Genomic DNA, 23,293 nt, shown 5'->3' with positions numbered 1-23,293 from the left:
CCATTCCACCTTACCCTACTAGTCAGCAAAAGCTACATCATGACCACCAACATCCCCATCCAAACCCAGCCCATGGCCACCCCTCCCAGGCGCATCATGCTGATTTCCGTCAGCAAGCCCATCACCAAAAGCCTCACAGACCTCCTCAACATGCCCTCCCAGCCCATCACAACACCACCCGAAACCCTCTCCATCTTCCGCAACCTCTACGAAACCGCAAGGCAACAAGACGTCCTCACCTCGCCAACCAAATCCTGGGACCACCGCAAAGCCCAACGCATCGCCGCCGCCGCCAGAGAAGACCTCGCCAGAGCCGAAGCCCTGTCCACCGCCGCAAACATGCAGGGAACCACCCTCCTCACCCGCATCGAGCCCTACTGGATCACCCACCCGCAGTCCGCCCTCGACCAGCTCCCGGTCCCAGGCACAATCGCGCTCCTCCGCGGTCCTTTCTCCCTGCACCCTCCGAAGGAGTATCTCACCGCGCACTCCACGCTAGCCCTCAGCTTCGCCTCCTCCGTAACCCTCGACCACGAGAGCGACACCAATATCAATATTCCCGATGACACCCACAACGACAACGAACTCAACGCCCTCTCCACCTTCGAAACACACCACGACTTCACCTTCGCCGACACAAACCAGACGATCCTCCCCGACGAATACCTCCGCACGTGGCAGCCGGTGTTCGTAATCGCCCATCCAGCTCTCTCCTTCGCTAGCATCTACCACGACCTGTGTGAACAGAGCAAACGCCAGAAAATCCGCGACACAGACGTCCGTCCACTCTTCCGTCTCCGCGCAACATACAAGCACCTCCGCGCCCTCTACGAATTCACCCTCCAGCAATCCTCTCTCGGTCTCATGCCCAAACCCATCATTATCGACCAGAAGAATCTGCACAATACCATCGAGACTGGCCTCCTTACCCGTTTCTGTGCTGTTGTTGGACTAAATCCCGATGTGATCCAGGTCGCTAAGATCTGGACGCAGGAGATAAATATCGCTGTGAAACGAGTGGCGAACCCTGACGCTGTGCATATGGTGGTGGGCTGGTTCATGGGGCAGGGGAAGAGTCTTACGGAGGCGGTGGTGTTGGCTAGGAAGAAGACGTGGAGCAATGGGTTTGGCGGTGGGAGGGCCAGGGAGATTGAGATGTGTGTTTGGGCGGCTGTGGCGGATTATGAGTTTTTGGCTGCCAGGGCGATGGTATGATGTGAGATCTACGTGAATTGAATCTAAGGGATGTTGGATTGAGATTGGGATTGGGATTGGGGATTCGGCTTGGTTGGTTGGTTTTAAGGGAAGGGGGTGAGGGCTGTATGGGTGGGTGCTTATAGTTCTGTTCTTATTCTGGCTGTGGTTGTGATGCGTTTAGGTACTGGTGCTGTTTGTTTCTTTCTTTCTTGCTTGGGTTCACTTTGGCTTTACTTCTAGCTTTCTCTTTGGTGGGAGTGTAGAGTACTGGTAGGCGGGCCTCTCCCTGTCTGGCAATCAAACAAATGCGGTTATCTTTTTTTTTTCCAGCTCATTGACCTGATCAATCTCAGCTATACTCATGCAGTGCCCTCGGTGAAGTGACCTGGCGTGCCGGGATTCCTGGTGTCATTGAAGCCTCACTGACTGGAAACCATGCAGCCGGTATACGACCGTCAGATAACCCCCAGCATGCTGTCCGGGACTTCCCTGCGGCAGACTCGGCCAGTTGATCCAGCTATTATTAAGGCGTTGATAAGCCATATCCGGTCCTATCGTACGCTACATTCGTATACGGACGCTATCAGCAGTACGGACGAGCTTTATGTATACTACAGCGCGGCCTCGACCAGGGAAATAATGTCTTGGAACCGAAGGCCACTGCTCTAGGTCCGATCAGCGCTCTTGATCAGGAGCTGACTGTGTAATCCTGGTCCTGGAGTTCTTGGGTCAATTCCAAAGAATCCATCATATGCCCCTTGCGGTCATTCGCCGCCGAGTCTCGTATATATGGGAAAGCAAGACCATTACAGGCTGGAGTGCCGACTTGCCCGAGCGAAGGTTCAGCACCCTCAACTTTGACAGGATAAGTAATATTGCCTTCGGAGATGCAATGGACAGGCCGCGCACCTGTTAACCGTGGCCGCTGTGAATTGGAGTACCTACTCCGTATCCGGCACTGCAGTCGTGCAAGTTCAATGGGTGTGGTTACTCATGCCAGTCTACCTCGTACTTCTAGGCAATACTTATATACATTGAGAGTGCTAATGAATCAAACCACAACAATGTATTCGTGGAAGTACTCTATTCTGGCTCTTCGGTACCACGGTCTAGAATCACTGCAACCAGATGTCGATGGCTAGTTATAGTACAGTGAGCGAAATGGAGAGTGGCAGAAAGATTAATACTCCTGCAAAGCTCTTTCATGTTGCGGTGAGAGTAAAGTATCCTGGAGGCTCCAGCTATATCGCGTTTCCCGAATTGATCTATGTTTTTCCAGGTTCAAGTGACACTAATCTTTATAGCTTGTAGATCCTCTGGCTATCCGCCATAGTCTCTCCACCATCCTCAGTCCGTCTTCTCCTCCTTCTTTAACCCCCTCGGTTCAATTATCCCCCGAACTGGCAACCGATCCACGTGCGCATTGATATCAACAAGAACATTATTCTTCGTTCCGTCGCCGAGCATAACGTGCGGCATGCCAGGGGAGTAAGGCTTCACGGACTCAATGTACGCGATGTGTTCGGGGGTGAGTTTGATATCGATTGCTTCGATGTTCGAGCGGAGGTGTTCAATTTTGCGGCCGCCGACCACGGGGAAGACGCGGTGGTACTGTGTTCATACATGAATTGGTTCATTGCTCAGAAGACTAAACGGCGAAAAACGAAGCAAGAGGGTTACATACCTTATGGAATAAATAAGCAATCGCAACAGCCCCAAGCGAGCTCGCGCCGACCTCGTCGGCAACCTTCTGAAGAGCTGCAGAGACAGCTCTTTCTTCCTCGCTGCGCTCCCATCCAACGCCTTTTGTGTCTCGGCCTGTCTCTCCAGTGGCTCGTCTCCTCTCTTCCTCGGCGTCACTTCGGAGTCGTCCGCCGCAGAGGACTTCCCACGGGGCGAGGGCCAAATCGAACTCCCGCGCCATAGGAATAATATCCGCTTCGAACGACCGCTCCATGACATTCCAGCACCCGCTGTAGATCGAAAACGGGGTTTTGCCGTGGTCTATCGCGTACTGGTTTGCTCTGGCAACTACCCAAGCGGGCATGTTGCTTGCTCCGAGGTATAGCACTTTTCCAGACGTGACGAGATTGTGTAGACTGTTCATAACCTCTTCGATGGAGGTCTCGTAGTCCCACCAGTGCACGTAAAAGATGTCAACGTAGGTTGTTTGCAGGCGAGAGAGGGATTCTGCTATCGAAAGTGTCATGGATTTCTTGCTATTTCCGAGGTAGTTTACCCGTTGTTTGACCGTGGGGTCGGCGGCTTTGTGGTCTGCTTGGCTGTATTTTGTGGCGATGATGAGCTGGTCGCGGTTTTGGCGGGAGGTGGACCACTGGCCGAGGAGGGTTTCCGAGTGGCCGGATTGGCTATTAGAGTGAGTATCAGCATGCATCGTACTATCCAGAAAGGGCTGGAGTTGCGGAAGACATACTAATGATTCGCGACGTCGATAAAGTTTCCTCCGTTGTCAAAGTATGCGTCCAGTAACTCAAACGCCTGCTGATCCGTGGTGCCATTTATTCCAAGGGCAGCCCAGTTGTTACCTAGGTTCATACCTCCTAAGGCGATGGGCGAGGCATGGATGGAGGCGGACTTCGCGAGGGCGCGATGGTAGCCCAGTGAGGTTTTCGGAGCCGGCGGGCGCTGGAGAAAGAAGTTTTCCTCGGGCATTGTGGTTGTTTGAAGGCTGGTGCAAGCGGGCTTTGTGGACGATTATGGTCAAGGTGAGTCTAATGATTGAGCGAATGCTGTTTTATAGTTGTTGAGGGACATTGTGCCGATGCGTTTCCCGCTGCGTAGTATATCCAGGCCGCTGTACGGGCTTATTGCGTCGTTGATTAGAAACCACAAAGTCATAAACTCCAAGTCCGGCAGCAGAGGGGTTATTGGTAATCGAGGCTCAAGATCGCGGAGATTCTAGTCCAAATTAATGGCCAATATTAGAGTTAGCTGACGAAGGCAAACTAGGAACCCCGAACTCCTAACCGGGCCGAACCATTTGCGCGTGTCGGAAACTTACGAGTAATCGTTGCACCGCTGCCTCATGTCATGAATCCCTGAAAATAAATACTGACGCCGGTCGTGTTGTACAAGGTCAACTTGCTGCAATAGCGTTCGTCGTACGATCTTCGTAACCCCTCACGCCCACGCGGCGCGGAAGATAGACAGACCATACCCAGTGATCAACTACTCCAGATGTTCTGGCGAGTCTTGAGTTTCGAATCAAGGCATGTCGAGGTCGCAGCGCTGGAGGCATTCTGTCTCCTCTCACAGCTCTCCAGCCGGCTCTGCACATGTCATGCTGAAACGCATCCGCATCATGTAATGACCCAGAGCTAAGCAAGACGTCCCGTAAATGACACGCCCCCGTCTTCAGCATCTTTGTGGGAAAACGCCATAGATTGCCCAGTGAATTGGCGTAGATTCATATCTTATGCCCTTCCCACAAGATCTCAGACTAGCGAAGAGTCTGGTGACACATTCCATCCCATCCAGTGTTATTCGCCCGTGCTCTCCAAAGTTCTGTTTTTCCACGTAGAATCTAGCCCTCGGAACGAAGAGTATACGCTCTCGCTCGTGGAGGAAAAATCGAATGCGGTTGTGCAGGTCTGTCGGGATTTCAGTAAGCGTGTTGTGAATGCTGGATATGCGGCAGGTAGACGGCGGAAGGCAATCGGTCAAATCGCGGACAGAGGCACGAACGAGGGAGTTGAATCGGGCTGCAAGTATTAGCCACAAGAGACCGAAGGTAACGTCTCTAGAGCTACCTTTCGTCTCACTCTGGAGCGGGGTAACCAAGAAGCAAACATCCGGTTGCTGCTCGATCTCAAGGACGTTTGAGGTTAGTGAGGGAGCAACGAGATAGCTAAGGCTCGCGCCGGCGGGAAAACGACAACGAGGTGAACAGCTGACTTGATGAAGATGATTCCAGCTAACAATGGAGATGGTGGTCTGCAGTCGGTACGAGACAACCTCGACAACGACCTTGGGATTTCCTGGCTGGCTTGTTGACAAAATGCACGCCAAGACTTTCCGCTCTGTTTGCCAGGCATGCAGACTGCTAATTCCTGCAGGGGTCGGTTTTTTTATTTCAGTTCCGACTGTTGTCTCATCGCCAGTCTGGCTAGGAATGAACTTTTACCCGACACGAAGCGCGAAATCTGACATCTCCGGTGGAGATTCTGAGCTCGGAGTGCGGATGATCGAGGAGAGCAAAGCACAACAGACACTTACGGTATTCGATCCCAACATCAGCCATCTGCGGTGGTGATATTGAACTGACTGATTGCGAGATGGTGTCAAAGAAAGTGATTATATATACGACGCATAATGACTGCCACGAAGCTGACATACAAAAACGCCTGAAGACGAAGGGTATGCCGTCGCTCAACCCTGATACCTACAACACCTTGAGACGCACCATCATCATCGTCAACATTATATCCACCGCAAAAGTCCCCACGAGTGCATTATCAACAGCCGGAGATATTCTTATCCAATGCTCAACCGCTCAACTCAAACCTCTCCCCCTCCACCCTTCCCGACATCGGAGACTCCGTTATAACCCGTTTCTCCCGCCCCGTCACCTGGAAAGACCCTCGTTCCGCAGCCGTCAATGTCGCAGAGCTCGGGCTGCATTGCGTAATTTATCGGATCGTCTTCGGTTCTTCGCTCTCGATCCTCGCTCGGCGACGTCGGAAGATAATGCATGCTATGGCTGCGGTGAGGAGAAGGACGCCCGCTGCGGCGCCAACGCCGATTCCAGCTTTTGCGCCGGTTGAGAGGCCGGATGATGATGATTCATCTTCGAAATCATAGATACTGTCGTAATATTCTCTGTCGTAATATTCGTCGGGGTAGCTGCCAGTGTACAGAGGGGTTTCAGGAACAAACTCAGAGGTCTCGCTCGGGGTATCAGCGATCGTGACAGTGGTGGTGGTGGTCGTCGTCGTTGTGTCGTATTTCGGGGCAGTCAGGTATACGTTTGTAACCGTTGTACTATGAATCGCGGTTTTATTCTGTACGAGGCTCACAATGAGGGCAAGACTAGATGTTCGTCCCTGCCATATTGCAGGAAGAACAGATGAAGGGTATTCGATGCTGCCTTCAGACACGGTGGCTGTGGTTTCATGAATATTTGACGCGTGGTCGGAGCTGTCGAAGAAAAATACATAAGCCGTGACAATAGCAGTTTCGTCGACGCCTCTGTACTTCCACTTCAGATGGAAGTCGTCATTTTCCCAGGTTTCGTTCGTCAAGGGGGCAATGACTTCAACTGATGCCAATTAGTGTGTTTGAAGAGATTCATGTGGGTAGGAACTCACGTGGAACGGGGAAAGACATCTTCTCTCGTCAGTCAAGGTAGACGGACTTCAGGTCACGATGGGATCATGAATAGCAGAACCAGCCGGCGAGAAACCCATCTTATGACCCAGCCCCTGAATCCAATCACGGCCCCAAAAAGCAACAGCCCAAGCTGACTCTCAGTTTCATTGTCTCAAACAACGTCTGTCTCGTGGCTCGGCCAAGCTGCATCGGTAGCTCGCTTTCACGTTACACAAGAAAGATTTAAGTTGGGAGCTCATTTCGTTTGGCCGTCTGGGTGTCGCTGGAAAAGAGCTGTCTTTTCTTCACTTCCGTCGGGGCTTTATTATCATGGAGGATATAGGAGTTCTTTTGTTGTGCGTATCGCGTTGGCGACGGCTATTTCGTAGGGCCGAGGAACGGGTGCACACGAAGAGCCAGCGTCCAGCGTGAGTTGGGGCTGGAACAGTCGTCACTCGTGAGTCGTCCGTTGTCGACGGCGATCGGCAAGAGGGTCTCGGCATGGCTTCCGGTCCATTTCGTGGCCCAATCATCGTTCGATTTTAGCGGTCTGGCAGCATGAAGGGGGAGATGGATGGGGGGATGCGAGTTTGGACTGGATTTATCTTTAGCTCAGGTACCATCAAGGTTGCGATGTTGCTCAGCCTCTGGAGTATTGTACGGAGTAGGAGCTCGATGTTACATTGAACACTGATCCCTGGTGCCTGATTCTGCTGGGACACAGTGGGTTCGTGAAGGAAATTTAACCGTGAGGACTGTGGAGGGAGTTCGAATGGAATTTGTGTTTGGCAATTGTAGAGTCTTGGGTGTCTTGGTTTCAACGACCGCGCGATTGCTCATGATCCGGAGACGACGACACGATCAGGCTGGTAAACTGATCCTTTCGGTTCAGACCTCCCTTGCGGCTGTTTGCTTAACCTCAAACTCCGCAGCAAGACCAAAATGATCCGTCACCCAGATATCCTCAAAGTCATCCTCATCGTCCACTTCCTCCTCTCTCTGCTCCTCGTCGCTATCGCTCATCCTCACCGACACCCTAGCCTTCAAACCGACCCCAATCTTCCTCAGACTCTTCACCTCCAGCCCTCCGCAAAAGAGAACTTTATCCAGTCTAGCATCTGAAAACTTACCTACCAACCACCCCGCATTCTGCTTGCCCCACGTATAAGCATCCTCCGTCTCCTCCTCCCCACCAAGAACAAGAAACGCATCGTTAAGGTCGCAGTCACCCGGTATAAGCGCATCCTCCGGCGCGATCGCATTCAAGTCTCCAGCTAGTATCGCACCATTTGGAGCTGGTAAACCATTCTCCTGTCTCCTTCCGTGCATAAACTCCGACGCGATCTTCACCTGCAGGGGTCTCTTGGGGGTCCCAGACGCAAGGCTTTCAAGATGCGTATTGCAAAGACGAATCGTTGGACTTTTGACCCCCATCTTGTCGCTAGGTATATCAGAGTTGAATCCAATATCCACAAACAACCCATCCCGCTGCATAAACGACGCCGCATAAGGAACTCGAAACACGCGCTCGATCGAAAGCCGCCGGTCGATCAGCGTCGAAGTGCCGTAAGACGACATCCGCCACTTCGTTGGCGAGCGATCAGTAATGTAGAATCTTTCTTGAACCCAGGGCGTATTCTGGATGAGTTCGAGGTCTGATGCGACCATTTCTTGGAAGAAGATCACTGTTGGGGCGGGATTCGGATGTTGTGTTGCGTGTTCGGTTAGGAGGTCGTTGAGGTAGGCCAGCGCTGCGGTCATGCGCTCGCGTGGAGCGGGGACTTGGAAGTCGATGTTCCATGATATGAGATGTAGTTTGTCTGTCGCTGGTTCTGTTGATGGATCGGTGTGCTGTCGCTGGTGCTGGTGTTGAGGGTCGATGTCGGAGGATGAGGAAGCGGGGCGCCATCGCGGGGGTTCTGCGGATGGGTCGAAATAATAGAAGACCTGCACGTTTGCCTGGTCGGGGATGAGGGGTTGGGAACTTGCTGACCGTGAGAAGAAGCTCATGGTGCAGGCTGTTATTCGTATGATCTACGGAAAGGATGAGTAGGGGAAGGGGATCGTTGTTGACGTTAATCGGCCAAGTGGGATACGAAGATATATCTTCCCCGCCTCACCACCGGTAGCTCTGTGCTATTTCTTAGTGTTGTTCCCCGACTTTACATCGATACTACTAAAATATTTAAGTACAGCAACATCCAGAGACCATTATTCCTACCAGAAAACAAAGAATGAGGCAATACAGCCGCTTTTTTCCTGAGAAGCTGTGTGGTATAACTGTAACTATTAAGTGATATCCATTTAAACGGGGTGATAGCTCAGTTGGTATGTTCTTTCACATCAAAGCCAGCAATGCACAAATTCTAACAATCACCCAGGGAGAGCGCACGACTGAAGTCACAACTTTGGTTATCTGTCATACATCGTGAGGTCCTTGGTTCAATCCCGAGTCATCCCATTTCTTTTTTTGCTCTTGGTTTTTTTTTCCCGGCTGCTCCCGCCGCGATACCTACTCCGTACACGTGATCTGGACACACGGCCGAATAGCACAACATGGAGCCGACATTGAAGGAGCGATTATACTGAGAGTGAAGGGCTTGTTCAAGTGCAATCTCCGAAGTATGTGACTGAGAGCTATTCAAGAGGCCGTCCTTGAAGCCGCACCCTTCGAGTGTTCAAGAACAATGCAATGCGGGATGAACCGAACGCAATAAGGATGGCACCTGTCTTTGGTGTCTTCGACTGATGCCATATGGAAACATAGACAAAATGGCTCACGCTATGTGCTGCAGTACAGTCAATCCAGACTCTTTTCCAGACATCTACGAAGTCGCTGCATCCTTTCGACACCAGACTTGCTTGCGCTCGATGAGTGAGCAGCAAGTTCCCCGACTTCGCTAAAGCTACAGCTTCAGAATTGATCCTGATGGTAAACGCTAACTTCTATCAGGAACACTCAACGAAGTTATTGTCTCTTCATGAGCCCTCTACAACCTCTTCTACACAACCCTCCGCAAAGGTCCAGTTTTCCCCCTCGCCTCCGCCGCATCGACCTGCGTGTTCAAATGGAATCCAACGAGACTAAACCGAATCTGACTCAATTTATCGTGGCCTTATATCTGGTTGACATGAAGACGGACAAGCCTCCAGCGCTCCGAGCGCGCGACATTGGGAAACGGGCACGTGCATTCGAAGTCGACATGCAGACGCATGGGCTGTTAGGGGGCTTTCAACACAACTGTATTTGATTCCGGATGAATGGTATGGTGGAGTTTGGGCGGCTTCCTTTTGAGAATAGCGTGGAACTGAATGCCAATGCCAATGTGTATGTGAGATAGGAGGGAAAGTAGATTGCGGGCACGCTGTTGCGACAATCGATTGCGATTGGAAATCCCGCAGCGGTGGAGGTCTTGCTAAGGGGGCGCTAATGCTGATGCTCGCTGTCCTTTAGGGAGCTGAAGTCTGTGAGATGCTCTAGCGGCGGTTGAAAATGATGCGAATCTGTTGTATCGGACGAGGTACAGTATGGTGGCCATTAGAAGCGGCGGGGACCGAAACAGACAATCGTGACAACAGAAGACGTTCACAGGGCATGGTCTACCTAAATATGCCTTTCTGCCTGCTAAGAAACACAGCCGGAGGTAGGAAGCTACGAACACGAGTCACAGACTTCAGATAGTACGGATTGCAACTTTGCCTTCGAGGCATCATTTGAATCTTGAAATAACTTGGCTTTGTACTAGCTAATACGCGAGTTCCTACTCTGCTATATTCCTACTAGAGCGACCACCGGAGGTGCAGAGGCCGCGTGAAGCCGTCTATCGGGGGCCAAAGACTGCCCACACCCTGGGCCGGCGTTGTGTACAAACCCATCTCTAAAGCTGCGAACCAGAGCCTGGCTTTAAGAAAGCGTAGAATCTAGCTGTAGTAGGTATTTGACAGAGGCAGCTTCCCTTGCTCTTCCCATCATGTCGCCGGTGTGTTTTTCAGGCTGATGTAGCACCTTCATCCTTCTCTCCCCATTGTAAGTCCACCTCGTTTCTTCGTTATCATTGTCCCTGTAGGTCCATTTCGACGGTGGCACGCAGGAGGGTACGAAGCGAGGAAGTGGCGAATGGCTCGTAGCGACGGTTGAGTGTCGAGGGCGAAGACCGGCATGGCCAACGCTTGATGGAGAGGAACTGGTGCGCGTGGTGTAGTAACTGGCGTCCCCGAGAGGCCGGTTGACAATGCTTTGTAGCTTCCAAGAGTACATATAATAGAATAGTTAGAGCTGATCCAGAAGAGATACCAAAAGAGGAGTTTCCTCGGGCTCGGAGAACTTAGCATGGCTATCAACAACACATACAAAGAGGAAGCTCGGAGGCTGCGCACTGTACCACTCCTGAAGATCAATGACGTACTTCTTTCCAGAAGCCCAAGACTAGAAATCGTCAAGAAGATGAGCCTGAGGCGGGCAGAGGAACACATAGTGATCATCAGGTACAGAAGTGTGCTTCCAAATCGCAGGGCTCCACTTTGTAGTGTATATCTGCGCAAAAGACAACCGGCTGCAGCAGAATGACTCTCGCTTCGCCAGCCATAGCCATACACAACCTGGCTGGTGAGTGAATACTTGAGACATGCTGCGAAGTTCAGTAACAGTGCTGGCTTGTGAGAGAAAGTGATTCTACAGTGCTAGCGTCGTCTACTTAATCCTTGCGACGTCGCCTTCTCAACCTTCCTTCTTTCTCTCCCCAGACTCACGACAACACCCATCATGAGACTATCTCTCTGGACTGCATGCGTCCTTTCTCTCACTGTCTATGTGGCAGGAGGAGACAAGGACTCACACAATCCTCCCGCCCTCACCACCACCCTTTCTGACATCGACACCTCCTCTACTTCTGCTACTCCTCCTGACGTAGTCAACCTGTTTCATGAACGTGCTTTTCCCGACATCGAAGCCGACATTGTCGAGGAAACCTCAACTAGCATCGGCACCAGCACCATCACTCTGGGTGTTGACGAGATGGGCCACACCACCACGTCTTGCAGCACCTACTCTACTATCATCACCAACGCCCTGACTCGCACTCGCATCACCCACTCGGACCACCCCCACAGCTTCACCATTATCGTCGTTGACAACCCTCTCGACGCTTCTACCGGCGCTACTGGCACTGATGCTGGCAATACTGATGCCGGTAACACTGGTGCTGGCCCTGTTCCTGTTCAGACTGGTACCACTTACACCACTGTCATCACTTCGGATCCGCCCACCATCTCTGGAACTAGTATTTCTACTGGAATAACTGACCCCTCTCTGGAAACTGGAACTGCCACCGGGGCTGTTCACACCAGCTCTCCTCCCGAGGCTGGTGGTGCTTCTACCTCCGACACGGTTACTGTCACGGTTACGATCACTATCTCGGGAACAGACACTCTCTCAACACTTCCTCTGGTCGAGACTGGCACGTCCTCTGGTCCGTCCTCAGCATCCTCTGGCGGCCCGTCTGCGACTACCACAAGCACTGTCACAGTCACCGATGTGCCATCTCCCGAGCCATCCGCAGAATCAACAATCCCAACTGACACCGCGGTTTCGGACTCTGACAGTGTTTCTAGCGCTCCGGTTTTGACCACCCCGACTTCGTCTCAGGCACCTGACAGTATCCAGTCTCCTCCTGCTTCAGTCTCATCGACAACGGTCATTGATGACAGCTCTGAAACCTCTCCGGTATTCATCTCGACTACAGACCTAGGCAACACCAGCATCCAGTCTCCTCCTAGTGACATCTCGACCACGGTCCTTGAGAACAGCACTACTGAAGGTATTCCAGCTGCCTCACCCACTTCGACTGAGGATGGCGCTAGCACTCAGCCTGCTCCGGTTTCAATCTCCTCAACCCCAGCCGTTGGAACTGGCAGCACTGGCCCTATTCCTGTGTCGACCGGCGAAAACACCAACACTCAACCTGCTCCGTCTCCTATCCCTTCGACCTCGGCTGTTGAGGGTGGTAGCACTGGTCCTATCCCTGTTGTCACTTCTTCAACTGTTTCTGATGGTAACACTTCTCTGGCTCCTGTTCCTGTCAACACGGCAAGCGGCAGCGGCAGTTCTGTGCCTGTGCCTGTCCCTGTCGGTACATCCTCGACGTCCAGCGAGAACAGCATCCAGTCTCCGGCTCCCATTTCGTCTTCGACCAGCGAGCCCTCGAGTGTGACCACAACCACCACAACGGACAACGTCGATAGCAGCACTGAGCCTATCCCTGTCGTAATCTCATCAAGCTCGACCAGTGAAAACGACACACAGTCTCCAGCTCCTGTTTCTTCGCCTACCACCGAACCTTCGAGCGTGACAACCACCACGGACAATGTTGACAGCACTGAGCCCACTCCTGAGGCCGCCACGACATCGGACACTGTGACCACCACGGATGCGGATTCCACGGACCCTGAATCCACCACTTTCACGACTCCCGAGCCCGCGACCACAGAGGCCCCGACCGAGACTACTGTTATCATATCCGACGAAGATGTCATCACCTCCAGCCTGTCTCACATCTCAGCTGAGTTTCGCAGTCTGCTTCCGTTGTTCATCTCTTGGGAAGAGGATCCTACCCCGCCCCATCAGACTCACATCATCAACGGCAAAGATGATATCAAGGGCATTGACGGAATCAAGGTTGATCTGGATGACCTGATCAAGAAGACTGGCAAGACCACGGCTCCTGGATGTTCCGGCAAGCGGAAGCGTGGGCTATTCGACACCCTGTTCGATGTGACTGGGGGCGCTGTTGACACGGCTCTCAACGCGCTGCGCTGCATTGCCGACCAGGTGGATGGGATCAAACCAAAGATCGAGGGGAATGATATCAAGGGTGTCAAGAATTCGCTTGACACTTTGATTGACCAGACGATTCCTCCTCCAGGCGGTACCTCCAACAACAACGGCGACTCGGATAACGGCAACAATGACAATGAGGACGAGAACGATGACGACGATGAAGAGACTTCTTCAACATCATCTACAACAGCATCGAGCACATCGACTACCTCAACTTGCACTGATGTGACCGCCCACCAGGTTACTGTCGTTTGTGAGCCGACTGCGTTTGTTTCTGATGGCACGACTGTTTCCACCACGGCTTGCTCCCCCACAGCGACTGCCACAACCACGGGATGCTCGGTTACGGACTTTACTACCACCATCCCCAGCACATGCGAGGATGAGACAGCCCACATCGTTACGGTACATTGTGAGCCGACCTCGGCCGTTTATGATGGCTCGACAGTTTCGTCTACCACCTGCTCTCCGACGACTACCCTCACAACCACTGGATGCTCGGTCACGGATACCACCACCACGGTCAGCTCAACGCCTACTCCGACCTCATTCCCTCTTTGCGAAAAGGACAAATGCGGGGATTCATGCCCCATTGCCGGTACAGGTGGCTGGGTCAACGGTGGGTCAATCGACTGTGCCCATCTTTCAACTAGCACCGTGGATATAATTCCCACTGGAGTGACCGTCCATCTGTCTGACTCTGCAAACGCCCACAAAACGCGCGACCTTGCGAAACGAGTTACCGACCCGGATCCTCTGCCTGAGTTTACGCCAGCTCAGCATCAAAACGGCTACGATACATTGCGCTATCTCTTCAATATCGTCAACTTCTTGCACCAGCAAAACACGTTCTTCCCATGGCGAGATGACCACGTTGTCGGACACTGGTACCCCTTCCACCCTCAGGGAAAGTCCTACGCCGGCATGATGGCCCAGACCGGATGCAGCTCTATGTACATTGTGACCAGATTTGGCGCCTACATGGGTCACTTCACCGAGAAGCCGATCTTCGTGCTACAGGCCGAGGATGGAGCAGTCATCGACTCGGATGAAAAGACCTTCCAGTACAACGTCTTCCACAAAATGGCCCACGAATGGGGTGGTGACATCGCAGTCGACCCTGTTGAGAACTTCATGGGCACCGATGAGGAACCAGGGCCGCTCCATCGCTCCTTCGAACCCAAGGTTTTCATCATCAGCCCGATCAAGGAAGGCCACGGACAGGGCGGACCATTGCAGTACCAGGAACGCATCGACTGGATGGCTGACCAATGGGCCAGGTTCCTCTACGGCGACGACTACGCCCAGGACCAAAAGTCGTTCGTCGTCGGATACGAGGCCATTCGCGAGCAAGCCGACCAACTCTCCAGTCCTCAGCGCGCAGTCCAGGGATCTAGCATTCTCGAAGCAACTCCGATCCAATACTGGGTGCAAGCCGGCACCATCCAGGCGGCTATCGGTCGCTGGCGACTCTGGATCTCAGGAAAGCAGGCTCTATACATCGACTTCACAAATCCGGACGCTGGCGGTAACGCTCCTGCTGAACGCCGCGACCTGCTAGGCCGTGATATCGCCCCTGTCTGCCCGGTCTCGTCTCTGTCTACGACTTCCACTCCCACGACGTTCATCACGACCACTCGCTCCAGCTCGTCCTCCACGTCCACAACCTCAACCACAGCCTCGGAAACACCCACCGACACCCTCCCGCCCAACTGGACCATGCCAACAACAACCCACACCCGCCCCACAGACGGTCCCCTCCTCCCAGGCGTCGACTACTCGGAAACCACAACCTCCACAAAGACAGCCTTCGGCCCGCTCCCGCTCCCCAGCGATACAACCATCGGCCCAGTCCACTGCTACAAAGGCGAAGAGCAGGAAACCCACCCAGCCATCGACGAGCCCATCCTCAATAACCTGGAGAGCTATTGTTTCAACAACCTCCCCAAGGACCAGCTCGGCTTGGCCAGCGCAAACGATGAAACAGTCCGCTTCGACGCCGTCTCAGACTCCAAGTCCGACATCTTCTACACTGTCAAGGTTCGTGTCTCCTGGTCCGGCGAGTGCGATGGTCGGCCTCAGAATGTTGCGCGTCCGACGCTCGGTATGTCGTGTGGTGATATCATCAAGGAGATCTTCAAGTGGGATCAGTGCGGTGGCAAGCATTTTGGGTTTGGTGGCTGGATGACTGTTGGCTGTCTCAAGTATCAGGCTTTTGTTGATGGTGCGGATGATCAGTCGGAGGGCTTTCTTGCTGGGTCTTTTGAGACTCCTGTGGAAGAGTCCGACGACGTTGAGGAGTCTGAGCCGGAGCCTGAGCCTGAATCCGAGCCTGAGCCTGAGCCCCCGGTCCCCAAGCCCGACGATGGCCAGTTTGACGGCGAGGGAACGCTTGATCCGCACGACGTCGGCAAACCGGAAGACTACGATCACTACAATGGTTGATCGATCGACTCTCTTGTCTTGCCTTGTCTTCTCTTGCCTTGTCTAACTGACATACTGATACACTCTCTTCATCTCTTTCCTTTGTGATCTTTTCCTTTGTTACCCTTTTCTGTCAGTGTACAGCTATCGAACGACAACCTTGTCCTTCACTTTCTCGGGATCATGTTTCTTTTGTCCACTCTACTCTACTCAGAATATCAAATAACTAAATCGATAACGATAACAATAATACAAATGAATTCTACTTGAAATGACTTCATCTTCTGTAAAGCTCTCTTAGCTAGTCTCTACAGTAAGATCCACTTGTAGCCTGCGATGAGATATGAGACGAACCCCCTGAACTCGTAAAACGATCAGCCGACCGAATTCCATCCGCGAGGTTTTCACCGTCCATCGATTGAATTTACGACCCGCCTTGAAAAACCATATGCCCATATCATGAAATAGATCGCATCGCGGCCCTTAACTGACTACCTACCCTAGTACCTACGGGCTCAGCACAGCACCAAGAGTAGTCGCCGCCGAGAACAAAACCACCAGATCAAGGACCACCCATTTGTCCCATGCCGCACTCTCGCTCCACCAGATATCTAGATGTACATACAGCCGCCACATTAAAATCCGCCAACTCTCCTCCACGCGCTGTTCTCGAATTCGAATCGACCTCGAAAGTCGGACAGACTGCATAGATGCCGAGATCAAGAAATGAGTCCAAAGGAAGCCTATATGTTCCAGAAAACGAGATATCGCAGCCGCCTTGTGTCGTGTCGTGTTGTGTTTTGCTATGTTGTGCTGGTTCTCGCCCCGGACCCTGCTCATGGGCGATCAGCGGGGAAGACCCTCCCAATTCAGCGCCGTAAGAAGGCTTGGAAGAATTATTGGGGTTCTGTTCTCTTTTCCTTCTGTGTATTGGTATCGGCGCCGGTTCGGCGCGGGGTTTAGGATGGGGTTGGTTTCTGGCGGATTTGGCGAGGAGGAGGGAGGAGGGAGGAGGGAGGAAGGGATGCGGATGCGGACGCCGATGCAGCGAGTGGTAACTGCCTAGTCAGGAGATATAAGTGAGCTCGGACAACTGGGCATGATGAAGGGAGAAGTACTCACTGTAGCTAGACATAGCTGTAGTCGAAAGCTTGTCTTGTGTTTTGAAAGCTGGGCGGAGCTCAAGCTGGACGGCGCTGCGCGTTGTGTTCGCTGCACTTGGACGAGAGCGTAAGACGGTTGCTTGATCGGTTTAGCGGAGAGAAACAAAAAGAGGAACAGACTGAAGTGAAGAACGTGGGAGTGCGCGGTAGCTGGCGTATTTTGGTTTTGTTTATGTAGGTACGTGGGTAGGGACTCGGAGGTCAACATGAGCACAGCGAAAAGCACTGGTAGTGCCTGTAAGAAGGCGCAAAAAGTCGACGGCGGGCGCCATATGGATTTATATTTAGTGCTTGTGGTAGGTGAGGTTGAGGATTTAAGGACTTATGAGCCCCAAGCCTGGAAGACAGGGGACAGAATGTGTTTATAGTTTCACCTCTATGAACATGGCATCTCCATTTCTCCTCCTGAATTACTTTCACAGTCCGATTATAATCTCAATTTTTCTCGCCAAGTAGGCTTTCCTTTGCCTTTTATTGGAGACTGCAATCTCTTCGATTTTGATTTACAATCATAACACAGTTATAGAAGAAAGAATAGTTTTCTGATCATAATACAAGTTGCACGGATGAAGGTGAACCGCAACACAACACCAGGAGACGGAAAAATGTGGTGAGATCAACCAGCCGCACACCATCTTGAGAAGATCTGAAGGGAGCGCAGACACCACACGAGTTCACTGGTCTTAGCTATCGCACTTTACTATTCGAAGAGAGGTCTAGAAATTACTGCAGTGTAAGCACGCCACCCAATCCCTCGATTACTCCCTCCTCCTCGGCGGCACACTAACAAGCCCCCTCCCCTCCATAGTCTTCCACTGCAAAAGCTTCACCATCTCATAAATCGACTTCAAATGCGGCGTCGGAATCCCCAGCCTCTCTGCCTCTCGAACCGGCTCGCCGACAAGATACTCGACTTCCATAAAGTTTCCCTGTCACCTGTCAACACACGCAGTGGAAAAGGAAAGAAACAAGATTAAGAACACACCTTCTCCCAATCCCCCAACATACTCGGCTTCAAATACAAATCCAATGGATCCAACTCCAGCATACTCTCCACGATATCCCCCGGCAAGTCATGCCCCAGCGCCTTCGCCACCGCCACTACCTCCCCCATAGCCGGCCTCACCAACCCCTCAACCGCACTCCCGCCGTTCGCAAGTCGAATCCTCGAACTATCCATTCCGGATATCGCACATAGTGGGTTCAACACCCCGTTATATACTAGCTTTCGCCATCGAGACCAGGGGACGTTCTCTTCATAGATGATATCAGGCTGCCCTGACGCGCCGTAGATGGTTATAAACTGCTTCGCGGCGTCAATCTCCGCTTGCCTTTTATCCTCAGTGAAAGTCGGGTTCGCGAAGGCACCAAGATATAACCGATCAGGACTCTCCTGGATAATCGTCCCCAAAGGAGACTCAAAGGAATCAATCATGGATACACCCGAGAGAACAATATTCGACGGAAAAGCCTCAAACATCGTCTTCTCGATATTAAGTCCGTTTTGCACCATGACGATGACCGTATACCCCGGCGTCACGGCTGGTGCGATTAGCGATGGCAGTGGGGGACCAATGTCAGGGCAGTTCTTCGTCGTTGTGATGATGTACTCGTATGGCTGGAGACCTCCTTTGGAGACGTCTGGGACCGTGTTCACCACTATAGACGGTTAGTACCGCTTTGCTTCAGTCTTCTTAAGTGGATTTGGGGGATGGCGTGCGTACCCCTCGACGGCCTCCACCCGGTTAGCTTCCCGTGGTCGACGCTGTCGATGGTATATCCCTTCTCCGTTACGACGGTGTAGTTTGAGCGTAGGACGGCGGTGACTGTGCCGAGACCGCCAGACTCGATGTTGAGGGCGGCGATGGTGCCGACCCCGCCAGCGCCGAGGAGGAGGATGTTTGCTTTTTGGGTTGATGGGGGCATGACGCCGGACGGAGGGTATTTGCTTGTTTGGATGGGAACAACTCCGGGCAGCTGATGGCGTGAAAGGCAGGCGAGCAGGTGTTGATGCTATTTAAGCTGACGGGGTGATAAGCTTATCAAGATGCAGATGGCGGGGTTCGGTACTCCAACTTGTTTTAGGAAGGCGTGGGCGAGCATTGTTTGCTTTCTCGACAATTCTTTTCTAGACGAGCTAATATCTGGGATCTTTCGAACTGCCGCTCCTCGATTGACTGCTTTATTCATACGAGCCCTGATTTGACTCTCTATACAGTATTTTGCACCTTATCTAACCCTAACCGTACACGGCAATTCACGCCATATTGCTCCTTTTTGTCTATCCTAAGGCCAGCAACGCTGCTAATCTTCACTTCTCCATTCGCTCGATGCTAGTCGCACCCGTAACTCCGGATCCCTACCTGAACTGAAGTGGACTGCTCGACTCACAAGGCTGTCAGACGTGTCAGCGCAGCTGCGAATCCTCAAACGACAGTACTGAAATGCTCAAGAACGAGGATAGCGGATACTGATCACGCTCCACCCGGACCGCGTGGGCATGGCCTATCTCTGCATCTGTATCTCTAAGCTGCCCGCGCGGGCATGTCCGGTTTCCCTTCTCCTGCGACAAGTCCGGGACTAGAGGCGACAAAGAGTCCTGTCTTTTTCTGTTCTTCCTCCATGCCGCAACTCGTTGCGCCAAGGTGCGGATGAATTTCATGCATGACGGGAGACACCCCGCCAGCATCCCGAGGGTGATTTCAAAGACGCCGAGGAAGCCGGACCACCAGCCGTAGTAGGACATGTTCCTGGGGTGGCTGAATAGGTGGATTGCGAAGACCATTCGGAGGAAACAGAAGCCGGTTGCTCTGGAATGGGACGGCAGTGGTCAGAGGTGCTGTGGGTGGTACATCGGTGGGTATGAAACGGAGGGAGGGGGACGTACAGAAATCCTAGCGAGAATGCAGCAGCAATTCGGAGTTTCGTGCGGAGCGGAGCGTGCATCTTCCAAATGTGGATCTGCGGGAGGGTCAAGATGGTTGCATCGGATATTGCGTTGACGCAGGTCGCGGCGACGACTAGGATGGTCGTGTCTACTGTGCATGAGCCGTTAATTGCTCGGGATTGCCATAGCCTCGAGACAGGCTGGCATGCGAAAATGGCTAGGAAGGTGGTCGTGGTGTAGTAGACACCGTTAATCCAGATGAGAGCTTGACAGCTCCAGAAGAACCAGTCGTGCTCGACGGTGAATATCTCGAGGAACTGAAGCAGGATGGAGAGCTTCAAGAGGAGGATGCAAGAGCTATACAGGATGAATGAGATGCCGTTGTACTGATGGCTCTTCGTCAGTTGATTAAGTGGAGATGCGCTTCTCTCAGATTCAGTCTCATACATAGAGCACTTCGATCAAGTCCCCGAGTCGAAGATTCCACTGATCCACGGCCGGGGATATCTCATTCGCCAGCCAAACCACTGAAATACACCCCACTAATAGCGCCTAGATGATCAGCCACAGTCAGGAATTGAAGATTGAGTAGGAATACCCAAGCCATGCACATGCAATCTGAGTAGCAATTAGTAGAATGTTTAATTTCAGTCCACCGGATGGTACTCACAGTCAGAGAGATTGAATCGACGAATGATAACGAGCTTCGTGTAAATGCGCATAGCGAGGGATACAGATGGCAGAATGAAAGCCAACAGATAGCCCGCTAGACCAAGGACACGCAAGTTGGGAGGGGAATCGAAGTTCGAGGTTTGTCCAGGCGGAGGACTTGCGGCAGGGGCGGAAAGATTCATGGTGGTCTTTGCTCTCAAGGAGGTGTACCTAAGTAGCCCTCCCCGGACTCCCCAGAGGACCGCGCTCAATATTTAAACTCAATGCAGTCAGCCTTGTTGGGGTTCCGCCGACTCCATGCTGACGCCTATCACAAGGGTCTTGTTCAGGTTAAAGTAAGATCCTGGTCCTGATTGGCTATGCTGGTTGCACCAATTCGGCGATGTGAGGCATTACGCTGCTACCACCGGCGGCCGGGCCCAGAATCAGCCTCTTAAGTTGCGATCCGGCCCCTTCGCCGTCTGACTGCTCACCAATGAATGTCTGGCTGTGTACTTCATATTGATAATATCGGCGGTGATCCTAAACACTGTACCAATCAGTCCCTTCGCAATCCTTGTCATAATGACAAATAATCAAATACCTCGAGACGTAATGGTACGATGTTCGGTCGGTGTCAATACCAAAGTAAATGGAGGCTTGTGCAGATTGAGAGGTCTAGCCTTGTGTGAGCCTCAAGGACGTGTCGTATTGCCCTAGCCCGTGGAAGCAGCAATGTGTGCACCATCTGTTTCGGGTCGCAGCCTTGTTAGATCTTGCAATTCGCGCAATCTTCCTTGCCGCCGTAGTCTCTATATTGCGGGGAGACATTTCTCGGATTGGGTGGACATTCGAGGAGGGCTTGGTCATCAAGTCAGTGACATTCCCGTGCGGCCGTGGTATCACGCCCTGCGAGCTTAGATGCTTATACGCACCTTTCTAAGCCCAGTCCCATGGCCACCTGCCCACTTGCTTGTGATTGGGACGGATGTCCTCTTCCTCACATGACCTGTCAACGCCTTCCAAGATCCACACAGTGTCCAGACGATTGAGGCATGGCGAGCTCGGAGTTAAATCAGAAGTATTGTGGATGTTGATGCGTTGTTGTTAGTAGCGCTGCTTGTGATTTCGAGGGCAAAGCCGGTATTAAGGATGGCATGGGCGTCTTTCAGTCGTATAAGCGGAGCAGAGCCCAGGGAATATCTTATCGTAGGTGGCAGATGAAATGCTTCTATGATCGGCTGGGAACGGAGCTTGGCGAAGGGTTTATCTTTGAGCAACAATATGTATGTCCTCGTGCCAAGAACGGGTCTGTCATCCGAATTTGTCGTATATCAACCCATGATCCGAGAAATAGATAACACGTCTCGGCAGGCGCCAGGGTTGCAAGATCCGTGGGCCCAAGTGAGATTGTGTCAAGGGCTGGGTTTATCCAGACATAGCGCGGGTCGCAACCGCTGGAATTGAAGCACTGTCAATACAATCCCTGGGTCCGGGATTCATGGAGCGCGTGCAGTAACGCCGGTATGTGCAATTTTCTGAAGCCCTTGGTCTGTTTAAGGTGTATCTCGACTATACGCGGTTCAACTGTCAACTCCCAAATGCCAGCGCGAAGCTCAGGGGGTAGACGAGAGAAGAGGTGGAATCTAGTCATGCTAGTCACAGCTGTCGGAGTTTTCTCGGGAGAGCAGCTCAACGAAACTCGTTCGCTGTGATATTCGGCGCTTCGTGGGAGCACACATGCAGCGTCAACGGGTGATTGAAAGTACAATTTGCAAAGAAGAGAAAAGAACAAATGGGCAGATTCTAGCAGGGCTATCAAGTGGAAAGGTAGAACAACTGGATAGAGATAGACACGACCAGCGTTCAAGGTTGCAGTGACTCACTGCCATGAAATGTGAGCAGATAATGGAATTGCGGCCAGGGAATAGCCCCGGTCCACAGGATATTCAATCTCTGTTCAATATTGGTTCCTCCAGATCAGGCACTGATCGCCTTCCTAGTAGAACGGTTCCTGCATGGACCAAGGCCGAGAGCTAGCAGCGGAGATCCATCTTCAGCCTCGCAGGATCGACCAATTCGGGACTTTCCATCGAATGCTTGATGCATGCGGGTAATTTGTTTGGCCTGTTGCGAACTTGAGAATGAGAACGAAGAAGATGGTTTCCAGCCTGGTTCTTCTACCGCTTCTTTTACCTCCTCAAGTAATGGTGCGTAACCCACAACGAGTGCTAGTAGCAATGTCCATAATGCCGCGAGAGTTTGGTGCGGGTCGGGACGACTGTTAGCGAGAAAATATCACCTGAATCCAGAACTCTTTGTTCTGGTACTCAGAGGGCTCCTGATTGAGGAGATTCTCTGAAGGTTGTGGGTTGGTCGATGGGAGCGTTGTTTCCATGGCTGCTGCATTGTGTTGTGTTTTGTGTTTCTTCTGCTTCCCCTCTCACTTCAACTCCTCGCTTCCTCCCTTCACCCAACAACTCGTCCACTCCCTCTCTCAAGTTGAGCATCATCTCACTAGCATCTGTCTTCGCAAACACTCCAACGAAAAATAACAGCGATGAAACTGACCCTCTAACAATAGCCATCGTAGGTTGGCGTATGTCGACCCTCGGACTGTCTTCGATACCATACTAACACAAGAAAGACTATTCACTGCAAACAGGCATCATTCGCGCCCTCCGCGAGCGACTAAGCCCCGACACGGCTCTCGTGAAATCCGTTCATCTCCTATTCGTGGTTGAATGCGAGGAACAAGCCGAACGAGCTCATGTCCGCGCTGAAGAGGATGGAGGGAATGCCACCATT

The 23,293-nt window shown here is 52.3% G+C and overlaps 9 protein-coding genes across 9 annotated transcripts; 5 read left to right on the top strand and 4 right to left on the bottom strand.

Annotated features, from left to right (window-relative positions):
• Nucleotides 1-39: 39 nt before the first annotated feature.
• On the top strand, nt 40-1,215 carry BJY04DRAFT_223320 (uncharacterized protein; the record flags this gene model as incomplete). The annotated part of the gene is made up of 1 exon (XM_073717659.1): nt 40-1,215. One exon carries the CDS (start codon nt 40-42, stop codon nt 1,213-1,215), a length of 1,176 nt encoding a protein of 391 aa, XP_073566053.1.
• Nucleotides 1,216-2,305: 1,090 nt separating this feature from the next.
• Nucleotides 2,306-3,910, bottom strand: BJY04DRAFT_231936 (aryl-alcohol dehydrogenase [NADP(+)]). The gene is made up of 3 exons (XM_073719651.1): nt 3,632-3,910; nt 2,882-3,566; nt 2,306-2,808 (listed from the first exon to the last, which is right to left on the bottom strand). The coding sequence occupies exons 1-3, from the start codon at nt 3,868-3,870 to the stop codon at nt 2,545-2,547; spliced, it is 1,188 nt and encodes a 395-aa protein (XP_073566052.1). The 5' UTR covers nt 3,871-3,910; the 3' UTR covers nt 2,306-2,544.
• A 1,534-nt stretch (nt 3,911-5,444) lies between these two features.
• On the top strand, nt 5,445-6,547 carry BJY04DRAFT_200409 (uncharacterized protein). The gene has a single exon (XM_073712919.1). The coding sequence runs from the start codon at nt 5,493-5,495 to the stop codon at nt 5,979-5,981; it is 489 nt and encodes a 162-aa protein (XP_073566051.1). The 5' UTR covers nt 5,445-5,492; the 3' UTR covers nt 5,982-6,547.
• A 688-nt stretch (nt 6,548-7,235) lies between these two features.
• On the bottom strand, nt 7,236-8,585 carry BJY04DRAFT_147774 (endonuclease/exonuclease/phosphatase family protein). Its single transcript, XM_073708819.1, has one exon. The coding sequence runs from the start codon at nt 8,533-8,535 to the stop codon at nt 7,414-7,416; it is 1,122 nt and encodes a 373-aa protein (XP_073566050.1). The 5' UTR covers nt 8,536-8,585; the 3' UTR covers nt 7,236-7,413.
• Nucleotides 8,586-9,064: 479 nt separating this feature from the next.
• On the top strand, nt 9,065-10,125 carry BJY04DRAFT_200407 (uncharacterized protein). The gene has a single exon (XM_073712918.1). The coding sequence runs from the start codon at nt 9,507-9,509 to the stop codon at nt 9,774-9,776; it is 270 nt and encodes an 89-aa protein (XP_073566049.1). The 5' UTR covers nt 9,065-9,506; the 3' UTR covers nt 9,777-10,125.
• A 1,162-nt stretch (nt 10,126-11,287) lies between these two features.
• Nucleotides 11,288-15,805, top strand: BJY04DRAFT_223316 (uncharacterized protein; the record flags this gene model as incomplete). Its single annotated transcript, XM_073717658.1, has 1 exon — nt 11,288-15,805. The coding sequence occupies one exon, from the start codon at nt 11,288-11,290 to the stop codon at nt 15,803-15,805; it is 4,518 nt and encodes a 1,505-aa protein (XP_073566048.1).
• A 534-nt stretch (nt 15,806-16,339) lies between these two features.
• BJY04DRAFT_200406 (uncharacterized protein) lies at nt 16,340-16,763 on the top strand. The gene has a single exon (XM_073712917.1). It carries the CDS (start codon nt 16,511-16,513, stop codon nt 16,745-16,747), a length of 237 nt encoding a protein of 78 aa, XP_073566047.1. The 5' UTR covers nt 16,340-16,510; the 3' UTR covers nt 16,748-16,763.
• Nucleotides 16,764-17,661: 898 nt separating this feature from the next.
• On the bottom strand, nt 17,662-19,239 carry BJY04DRAFT_147745 (ketopantoate reductase family protein). Its single transcript, XM_073708818.1, has 2 exons — nt 18,672-19,239; nt 17,662-18,606 (listed from the first exon to the last, which is right to left on the bottom strand). The coding sequence occupies exons 1-2, from the start codon at nt 18,871-18,873 to the stop codon at nt 17,921-17,923; spliced, it is 888 nt and encodes a 295-aa protein (XP_073566046.1). The 5' UTR covers nt 18,874-19,239; the 3' UTR covers nt 17,662-17,920.
• A 115-nt stretch (nt 19,240-19,354) lies between these two features.
• BJY04DRAFT_223314 (uncharacterized protein) lies at nt 19,355-20,688 on the bottom strand (the record flags this gene model as incomplete). The annotated part of the gene is made up of 5 exons (XM_073717657.1): nt 19,355-19,757; nt 19,835-20,220; nt 20,282-20,386; nt 20,433-20,452; nt 20,505-20,688. The coding sequence occupies 5 exons, from the start codon at nt 20,686-20,688 to the stop codon at nt 19,355-19,357; spliced, it is 1,098 nt and encodes a 365-aa protein (XP_073566045.1).
• Nucleotides 20,689-23,293: the final 2,605 nt, after the last annotated feature.

The sequence above is a fragment of the Aspergillus karnatakaensis genome (assembly GCF_047715665.1).
Source record: "Aspergillus karnatakaensis strain CBS 102800 unplaced genomic scaffold BJY04scaffold_70, whole genome shotgun sequence".
In the NCBI taxonomy this organism is placed as follows: Eukaryota; Fungi; Ascomycota; class Eurotiomycetes; order Eurotiales; family Aspergillaceae; genus Aspergillus; species Aspergillus karnatakaensis.
The sequence above is the reverse complement of the archived record's forward strand: the minus strand, read 5'-3'. Positions and strand labels throughout refer to the sequence as shown.